At 49.4% G+C, this 9,750-nt stretch overlaps 1 protein-coding gene across 4 annotated transcripts in view; it reads right to left on the reverse strand.

Moving 5' to 3' along the window:
* Positions 1-6,379, reverse strand: part of ACTN4 (actinin alpha 4) — a 70,719-nt gene extending 64,340 nt beyond the window's left edge. For 3 of the 4 annotated variants that reach the window (XM_045532093.1, XM_045532090.1, XM_045532094.1), the window contains exon 1: positions 6,087-6,379. In XM_045532093.1, the coding sequence (XP_045388049.1) occupies positions 6,087-6,248 (162 nt within the window). In that variant the 5' untranslated portion in view covers positions 6,249-6,379. The remainder of the gene's footprint in view (positions 1-6,086) is intronic. The other variant, XM_045532089.1, reaches the window with a different exon arrangement.
* Between the last annotated feature and the right edge of the window lie 3,371 nt (positions 6,380-9,750).

Consider the following 9,750-nt stretch of genomic DNA (forward strand, 5'->3'; position numbering starts at 1 on the left):
TTAAAGACTTTCCATGGACATTCCAAGTTAATGCCTCTGTTGTTTACAAGAGAAAGGGGATAGGGAGGACATGAAAGAACACAACCAAAAAAGGCACAACACCAAGACAAATGTCTCAGGGATTTTTATAATTCCAGGGAGACTGCCACTACTTGGATGAAACTTCCCAAGCACTGATATAAGGACACTCTTGCCAGTTAAACATACGCAAAAATTTCACTTTCAGGAGCAGATGGGATCCTTCCCCCCAGCCAGTTGGTTAATTTTTCACCTCAATAAGATCACTCTTTCCTGGTACATGTCATAGAGGTTAAAAAAATAAGAATAATAAGATCACTCTTTAAATAGGCTGGAATTTAAAACGATTATGTTTCTCTTTGATTCACTGAAAATTACACTCCTTGATACCTGGCATACTGACTAAAATGTAACTCATAAACCTTCCTGAAGAAAAGTAAGTGATACTTGTGCCACTTTCAGACACTTTATAACAAATTCTGGCGCCTACAATTGCCAACATTGTAAAACTAAGTTTCCTTATAACTCTGCTTTGATGTTTCAAAGTTTAAACCCATCCTGAAGGAGACTAATCTTGAACTCTCAAACTACCCACGATATAAAGCCTTCTTTCAAACTTCCACAGATGACAGTATTTGTATCTGGTCAAGCAGAGACTTCCGTCTACCTTTAATAGGCCAGTGTTTCAGTTACTGCTGCCATTGAATTACCAAATTGCTATCACTTGCCTCTTATTTCCATGAAAAAAGAAAAGCAGAGGGAAAAACCTTAAACAAGGTAACATGAGTGTTTTTGTAACTCTGTAAACTAAATACATAAATAAAGGCAATGGAAGGAAACTGAGGGAAGGGAACCAAATGTGAATGATGAGAACAAGGACTTCACTAAGTGAAGGAAACAAGGAGAAAGCTGGGGAAACACTGCTCTGGAATATACTAAATGCCGGGGAAGAGACAAACATGTTGATATTTTAGCTATTCAGAAAACCTGAATGAGCAAGTGATACTACAGCAAACAGCTGTTCGGTAATTATTTTTGCTCTTCCCTTCTCCCCTTCAAAAAATAAAAGCAGCAGCAAGGGAATCATTTTTTTAAAGAACAACCCTAAGATTTGGTCAAAGACTCGTACAATTCCCAGCACGCTATAAATCAGTATAGCAAAAGCCTAAAGTGTTTGTCTCAACAGTCTCAGATTCCTTGGGCCTTCCCAAATCAATTCTTTTTTGGCTCCATTCTCTTTACTGTCATCTGCTAGAGAGAACTGCCAGAGAACTTGTACTATGCACTCAGTTAGTTAATTCTGAAAAGGGTGCTGTCCGGCCAAAGTCTGCCATGACTGGAGTATATGTTGAAATGGCAGCAGTCTCCACTCCAGAGGCTTGGATTGGAATCTAGACTTGTCCCTGCTCCCCTGCCATCGGGTTAAGAGGGCATTTTGAGAGTGCAAGCCTGTATTTTAACTGACCTCCTTGACTGCACCTCAGGAGTTTAACAGCACCAGCAGCATCTGGATATCAATACACCACCCTCATTTCCTGGGTTGTTTCCTCCAACGCTTTCACCAGACTTTGTGCAAAAAGCAGCCCACTTGAGGCCAAGCAATTGGCTTCCATTAAATGAAAGCTTTTAGCACCAGTTCCAACTGGAGGGTGAGTCAGCTCCCTGCCGCCAAAGTAGCCTTCCTGTTGGTCTCAGAAGCCGGAACCAGGGAGGGTGTTTCAAAAGGGAGAGGGCAATCCCTGGGCCACACCCTGGACTGCCTATTATTAAGTGAAGTGGCAGGCACCACTCCATGGCACCGACCGGATCTCAGAAGGCCCTGCACTCCCTGGCCTTGTTCCCATACCTCACCTCTTCTTCAGTCAGTAGAAAAGTCATGTTCTAAAACACATTTGGGGCCGGGCGCGGTGGCTCACGCCTGTAATCCTAGCTCTGGGAGGCCGAGGCGGGTGGATCGCTCGAGGTCAGGAGTTCGAGACCAGCCTGAGCAAGAGTGAGACCCCGTCTCTACTAAAAATAGAAAGAAATTATCTGGCCAACTAAAAATATATATACAAAAAAATTAGCCGGGCATGGTGGCTCATGCCTGTAGTCCCAGCTACTCGGGAGGCTGAGGCAGTAGGATCGCTTAAGCCCAGGAGTTTGAGGTTGCTGTGAGCTAGGCTGACGCCACGGCACTCACTCTAGCCCGGGCAACAAAGTGAGACTCTGTCTCAAAAAAAAAAAAAATAAAAAATAAATAAATAAAACACATTTGGGGGAGGAGGGGGGAGAACAGAGTGCTAGCAGCTAAGCAGCTTCCCCTACCCCTCTCCCAAGAAGGTACACCCATGTATCTGCACAGTCTTGTTTTTAGATGATAATTGAGTTTGGTTAGTTTTTTATTTTTTGTAAGTATGTTATTCAATTTTGAAAACTGCTAAGGACCTGTTAGTCTTAGCCAGATCCTAAGAGGCAAGCAATTAGAGTAATGGAACAAAATAACAGATGGCTACTTTGGGGCCTCCATCATCAGCCTTAAAAAAAAAAAAAAAATACTTGGAGAAAAACAAAACACCATTGAACTTTTCAAATAATTAACTTACACCTAGATACAGCTCAAGCCAAAGGTCAGAGTCTAAACACTGAAGCCCCTGTAAACAGTGATGTTTCGATGAACATGAAAGCTTAGCAAGTGAGGCATTTCTTCTGGCTGTGATGAGAAGTCTGGGCATGACTATCAAGAGGTCTCACCCTTCCAGGACAGCAGAGGGTGGCAAGGCCACCCATGCCCCTTTTAGAAACTGGGAGAGGGAACTGTGGCCCAGAACTATAATTGCTTAAGAATTTGCTCAAACACCAGACCAGGGCTTCTCCGTCCCCTCAGGAGAATACTCATGGCTTTCCCATGTAAAAACTGTTGCATAACCTACTTACTGGATAATGCCTTGGTTACAGGGGTCCCCAGAAGTCAGAGCAAAGGGCTTCCAGGTAGAAGTGAGATACACATGCCCTCTGACTTGGGTCAACTCTTGCTTAATTCCCAGAATAATTAAACTCTACCCACTTTAAGGGCCTACAGCTGTTCTGGTCACAGATTTTTTTTTTTTTTTTTTAAGAGTATGTACGTACAGGACACTCATAGGACTGTCACTCTCCCTATGTCCAGTGGCTCAGGTTAGAAGAGGCCAGAAGGGCAATCTGTCACTCACTAAAATGACACTGCAATGTAGAAAAATCCCAGCCAGCCTGTTGGGGGAGGGAGGGAGGGTCTCTGAGAAGGAAGGGAGGGAACAGCACAAATTGGTGTATTCCTTTCCACTACGTCTTCCCCCATTTCATAAAGAATCCCTATCCCACAACGGGAAATGGCACAGAAGTGAAACAATACTTTTCCCAAAAAAAAAATAGCTAAGTGTAAATATTCACTGGAGTAGCAGGACGTCCTAGAATCTGGCCCGTACTGAGAATCTAAAGCAGCTGGTATTAGAGGACACTGTCAGCTACCCTTTTCCTCAACCCCGCCTGGCCCTGGAGGAGCTGGGAGCTAAGAGGAGGGAGAATTACACATGGCAGCAAAGTCTTGGGGTTCCAGTGACTCCTGGTTCCCACCCAGGGCCTGAATGGTGTCCAGCCTCACCCTGTGGGCAAGGGAGACTACAACCTCAAGCAGAACTAGCACACACCCTAATTCCCAGTAGGGAGTGGAACTGAGCTAGCAAAAGGAGTCACTTGGGGAGGGGTAGAAGACAGAAAGGGAGGGAAAGGGAAGGTCCCCCACCCCCATCACCTGAGAAAAAAGGTTGAGGAGCTCATTTTCACAAGCAGCTAGAGCTGGAGAAGACAGATCCTAGACATTCTCAAAAACAGAGCCCCCTGTTCCCCTCCCAACTTTCCAAGTCTCTTGGCAACTCTTAACCTTTTCCAACCTGGTGCTGCCTTGGGCAACACATTATCGTCCAGACTCCAGACTAGATCTCCCCTTCCCATCAGAAAGCATTTTTGTGTCAGCTATCTCAACATGCCACCCCAAGGTAGGTGGGGCAACGGATAAGCACACCACTCCCAGCAAGCCCTGCCACCTCCCACTCCCCACCCCCATTACTGCTGAAGAGGAAATTCAAGCAGACGCAGGTAATTTACCCAAGGTTAAGCCACCTCAGCTGCCTTGAACTGCTGCTCCTTCCTTCCACACTTTCCCTTCAGACTGGGCTACCTATGCGGAGCCCCAGGGCACCAACTCACACCCTCCAGAGACTTCTAGTCACACTCTCCACTTTCTTCCCTCAGCTCACCACTCAAGCTCCTTCAGTCGTACCCCATATTCCTGAAAAATCTCCAGCAAACCCACTCTCCCAAGTCCTTAGAGCTAAAGTCTCAACTCCATACACATCCATCTTTATAGAATCACCCTTCGATCCCTTCTCATTTTACAGATGACAGAACTGCAATGAGAGATCAAGGGTTTTGCCTAAGGCCACACAGCTAATTAGTAATAAATACGGCAAGAAAATCCAGATCTCCAGATCACATTTAATATGCCTCTAATTTCAAGTACCTCCCACCCTCTTCACACACACTTCTGAATCCCCTCCCCCGACACCCACTCAACACACTTCTCTAGCTCTTACTGCACACACTCAAATCCTCTCATATCAACTCAGAGCTCACCACCCCCCCACATTGGATTATTCCCCCCACACACCCTAACACCTTCCCTGGGCCTCCCACTCTACTTCTGATCTCCCTTTCGCTACTGTGGGTCCCTCCTAAGTTGCTTCCACACCCCAACATGCCACCTGAAAACAGACACTGCATTAGAATACCTTCACCTGCCCTTCTCTCCAAAAAAGACAATTCTTCCTGGACACTCTTCCTCCCAAAACTCCTTATTCTCCCTTTATGACACATATACGCTCTCCAGTCCCAGGACTGCATCTCCAAAAGTGCCCCCACCCCCAATTCCTTTCTCAGTCTACGCATCACACATTCCCTCTCTAATGAGACTTTCATTTTCCTAAACTAACCTCCCTCCCATTATCCGCCATTCCAGCTCACGCTCCCTCCCACCGTTCTCACCTTGCCCAGACTGTTTCTTCCTCAGGATCCTCCACCCTTTGATGAGCTTTTCAAACTCCCAGCAATTCTTCAGAAACCCCTCTTCAAAATACCCCCAATACTCTCTGTATCCCCCTTTGGCTTCTCTGTCCCTCATCAATTCCTCATTCCTCCTCTCAATCTTCTCTGCTTCCCTTTGAAATACGGGACACCAAATAAATCTCGCCCTCTTCAAATACATCTTATTCGCAGGCTCCTTAACTTCTCCCATCAGTACCCCACCCTCTTCAGGCCCCTAGTCCCGCCAGACCTCCTTAGCACCCCTACCCATCCTCACACCCTAAACCCCAGGTCTTTTCATGCCCAATTCTGTCCTTTCATCTTCCCGGCCTCCCTAGCCCTCCCACCCCTCTTCAGATTCCACAATCCCTTTCTTGGTACACCCCCCCCCAATCCATCTTTAGACTTCTGATTCTTCATCCCCTTTAGAACGCCTCCAACCTAAGGCTTCCCCAAGTCCAATCTTCTTCAGATCTTTCTACACTCCAAATAACCCCCTCCATATTTGAGATCCTCTCCTGACTTCCCAAACCCCTAATTTTGTCCTCACCCACAAATTCCCTTCCCACATTCCCTCGTTTCTGCCCCCAGTACTCCCAACCCACCCTCTGACCCTTCAATCCCGCCTCAGATCCCAATTCCATTTTAACCTCCCCCCCACCTCCTCTGTTTCCCCTAATTGCCCTCCCAGACCCTTCAAATCCTTCATCAGGCTTCCTGATTCCTTTTTTTAGCCTCCCATATTCCCTGTTCGGCCGCAAATTATTTTTTCAGGTCCCCAATTCCTTCCTCGAGCTCAGCGATTCATTTTCCAACTCCAAATCCCTTCCCAGACCCGCCAATTCCTTCTCAGGACCCCCAGTTTCCACCACGGACCCTCCAAGTCCCTCTTAGGACCTGCAACCCCCGTCCCAGCCCCCGACCTCCCCTCCAAGACCCCCTCCAGCCCGTCCGGCCCGCGGGCCGCGCACCTTGCGCTGCTGCTTCTCCCAGGCCGGGTCCAGCAGCAGGTCCCGGTCCCAGTCGTCCTCCTGGGCCATGTAGTCGCCCATGCTGCCCCCGCCGCCAGCGCCATTGCCCGCGCTGCTGGGGCCGTACTGGTACGACTGGTTCGCCGCGTGGTAGTCCACCATTCCGCCGCCGCTTGCTCGCCCACCAGCCGGTCCGCTCCCGCCTCAGCTCCCGCCCCTCTGCCCGAGCCGCCGCCGCCGCCGCTGCTTCAGCTGCTTCAGCCCGCCCTCTGCTTCGCGCCTGCGCACTGCCCGCCGCGCCTGCGCACCGCGCCGCCGCCGCCGCCCTCCCGCGCGCGCGCGCGCCCACCAAGCCCGAAAGGCACAAGACCGCTCGGCGCCTGCGCAAAGTCCAGGTCCCATGGCCTTCCCTTAGCTCCTGTACGAGCCGCGCCCCCTCTCTCGCGTGAACGCGCGCGTCACCGCGTGTGGGCGGGGACAGATCATGAATGATTCATGAGGCGAGTCTCGCCACTGGGCCTTAAGCTGCTCAGGCATGGGATATGCCGTACGGTATTCGCTGTCAGCTAAACAAATTCAGCAAATATTTATTGGACGCCTACTGTGTGCCAGACCATGTTTTACACAATGGCACTGAAGCAGACAGACAAAAATCCCTATCCTCATGAAACTACCTTCAGATGAAAGAATAAACAAAACAATTTTTTTTTTGAGACAGTTTCCCCTGTCCCCCTGGCTAGAGTGCAGTGACGTCATCATAGCTCACTGCAACCTCCAACTCCTGGGCTCAAGCGATCCTCCTGCCTCAGCCTCCCGAGTAGCTGGGATTACAGGCGTGCACCACTGCCCAGCTAAATTTATTTTTCTGTTTTTAGTAGAGATGGGTTCTTGCTCTTGCTCAGGCTGGTCTTGAAGTCCTGGCCTCAAAGCGATCATTCCTGCTTCGGCCTCCGAGAGTGCTAGGATTACAGGGATGAGCCACTGTACCCAGCCAGAATTGTAAGAAATATATAGCCCTGTATCTTCCAAGGTGATAAGTATTCCGGAGAAAAATCAAGCATGAGTTGGAATGTAAATAAACTACTGGGGGTCAGCTTCATGCAGAAGGTGAACATTTGAACAAAGACATGAAGGATTCACAAAATGCACTCAGGAGTTAGGTTAGACTGGAATAGGTACTGGCTGGCTGGTACTGGAAGGTAGAGGATTCTTTGGACTTGTCTATCTTCATTCATTCAACAAACATTTATTGAGCACCTACTATGCATCAGGCACTGTGTTTGGATACCGATCATATAGTGGTGAGCATGATGTGCCTGGTTGGTTCTCAAGTGGCTAACCTCATAGTGGGAAGTGGCAACAAATGTAAGCAAACAAATACAGGTAAATGATGTTGCTGCCAGGTGCAGTGGCTCACACCTGTAATTCTAGCACTTTGGGAAGCCAAGGCAGGAGGATCATTTGAGGCCAGGAGTTGGGAGACCAGCCTGGACAACACAGGAAGACCTTGCCTCTAAAACACACACACACACACACACACACACACACACAAAAACAAAACAGAACAAAACAAAAAATTTAGGCAGGCATGATCATCCCACAGCCATCCCTACCCCAACTCATGGCACCTCCAGCCTTCCAGCTGCTCGGGCAACAGACCTTGCAATCATCCCGGACTGCTCTTTGTCGTTACAACCCACATCCAGTTCTTCAGGAAATTCTGTCATTCCATCTTCCCAGAATATTCTGAATCCACCCACTTCCCCTTCGCCTCCACAGCCCCACCCAGGTTCTGTCCACCCTTGCCTTGTCTTTCTTACACCATTGTGGCAGTCTCACTCCTTTCCTACTGAGAAGTCAGGGGGAGCCTGTCTGTGATCACCAGAGCCAGACCATGTCCCTCCCTCCTCTGCCCAGAACCTGCCTGTGGCTCCGCACTCAGAGTAACAGCCAAAGTGACAGAAAGGAGGAAAGACTGCAGAGGAGTCTGCCCAGCTGAACCCAGCCCACAGACCCCAGTGGTCTTCCACATCCTGGTCCCCATTTCCCTCCCAGCTCACCCCCACTCTGCCAGCTCTCTGGCCTCTTTGCTGTTCCTGGGACTCACCTGGAGCCACATTCCAGCCTCAGGGCCCTTGTGTTTGGTTACCGCCACCTGGAACACTTTCCCCGGGTACTGGATCCCCATGGCACGGCCTCCTCTCCTGCAGGTCGCTGCAGAAATGTTACCTTCTCAGTTAGACTCTCCCTGACCACCTTATTTAAAATAGCATCCCACACCTTCCCTGCTTAACTTTTGTCCATGGTACTTACTACCACTTAATATGCCACAAGATTTATGTACGTATTGTGTGTTTTGGTCTCCCAGAGAATACCAGCCTACGAGGGGGAAGTCATTTTGGTCACTGTTGTATCCATAGTCTCTGAAGCAGTGTCTGGCACCGAGCTGAAGCTTAATAAAGCCTAGGTGAATGAATGAATGGGCTTAAAACAATGACAGGGAATGTGAATTTTATTCTAAATGCGAGAGGAAATTAAGGTAGGATTCTAAGCAGGGGAGGGCCGTGATCTGACTCAGCTGCTCACTGGGTCCCTCTGGCTACTTAGGGGAACAGATTGTAGAATGCTGAGCACAGGAGGCCCAGGGAGGAGGCTGTGACAATGGTCCTGTTGGAAGAGAGCACCTGGAGAAGGGAGGCGTGGGAAGATTTAGGAAAGTGCAGCTAACAGGACTCTCACTATCTTGACTTTGACTTTGTTGGGAGAATCCAGCCAGCTCCTAGGTTTTGGACCTGAGCAACAGGGAAGTGAAGCACTTTATTGAAATGCGAAGGACTCGAGGGGAATGGTTGTAGGGGTAAGGATTTGAGTTAGACTAGAGCAGGAACTGGCCGTGTGAAGGAGGGGATTCTGTCACAGTCCAACTACTTGGGGTTGAAGATTAAAAGGCATGGCTCCTCCAGGTATGGGAGCCGCAAGGATCCTTCTCTGCCTCTCCCAAAGGCCTGTGAAGGGACTCAATGGCAAGGAGAGGAAGGGGACAAGGCCCAGGCAACACCCTGCTTTCTTAGGGGATGCTGGGACCTGGTCAAAGACTCCCAGACATGTTGGCTGTTTCCAAAGCTGGGTTGGGGATGGGGCAGACAGCCTCCTCCTCTGAAGCCCAGGACTCCGGTGCTGGGCATGGTCTTGGGGGAAAGGCCCCCCAGGTGATGGGCTGTCTGCCCCTCCCAGCCTGTTCCCAGCGGACACTGACAAACCTCCCAGACAAGGGCTCAGAGATGGAGCCGATGGCCCCAGCCACTGAGGCATAAAGGCTCTTTTTAATTGCCAGCCTTGAGGCCACTTCCTGGCAGCCATCCACGGACAGTGTAGTAATAATGGCTGGTGTGTCTCTTGAGGGTCCAAGGGCAGCAGGGGAGGCGCTCAGGGAGGGCCAGAAGGGACCAAAAGGTGTTCTGAGTGAGGGGTCCAGCCAGTGGCTTTGTCATTTCTGTACCCTCAGAACTTCAGTCAGAATGTATTAAATGCTGTGCCCCATTGTTAACACTACTTAGGGGATGCGGACTAGAGAGTGTCTTCACAGGGTGGGGACATAAACAGAAACTGGAATGTCTGGAGGTGTCTACGGAAGCAGCTGAAACAGCATCCCTGAGCCCAAGCG

This window comes from Lemur catta, chromosome 19 (genome assembly GCF_020740605.2).
Source record: "Lemur catta isolate mLemCat1 chromosome 19, mLemCat1.pri, whole genome shotgun sequence".
Lineage (NCBI taxonomy): Eukaryota > Metazoa > Chordata > Mammalia > Primates > Lemuridae > Lemur > Lemur catta.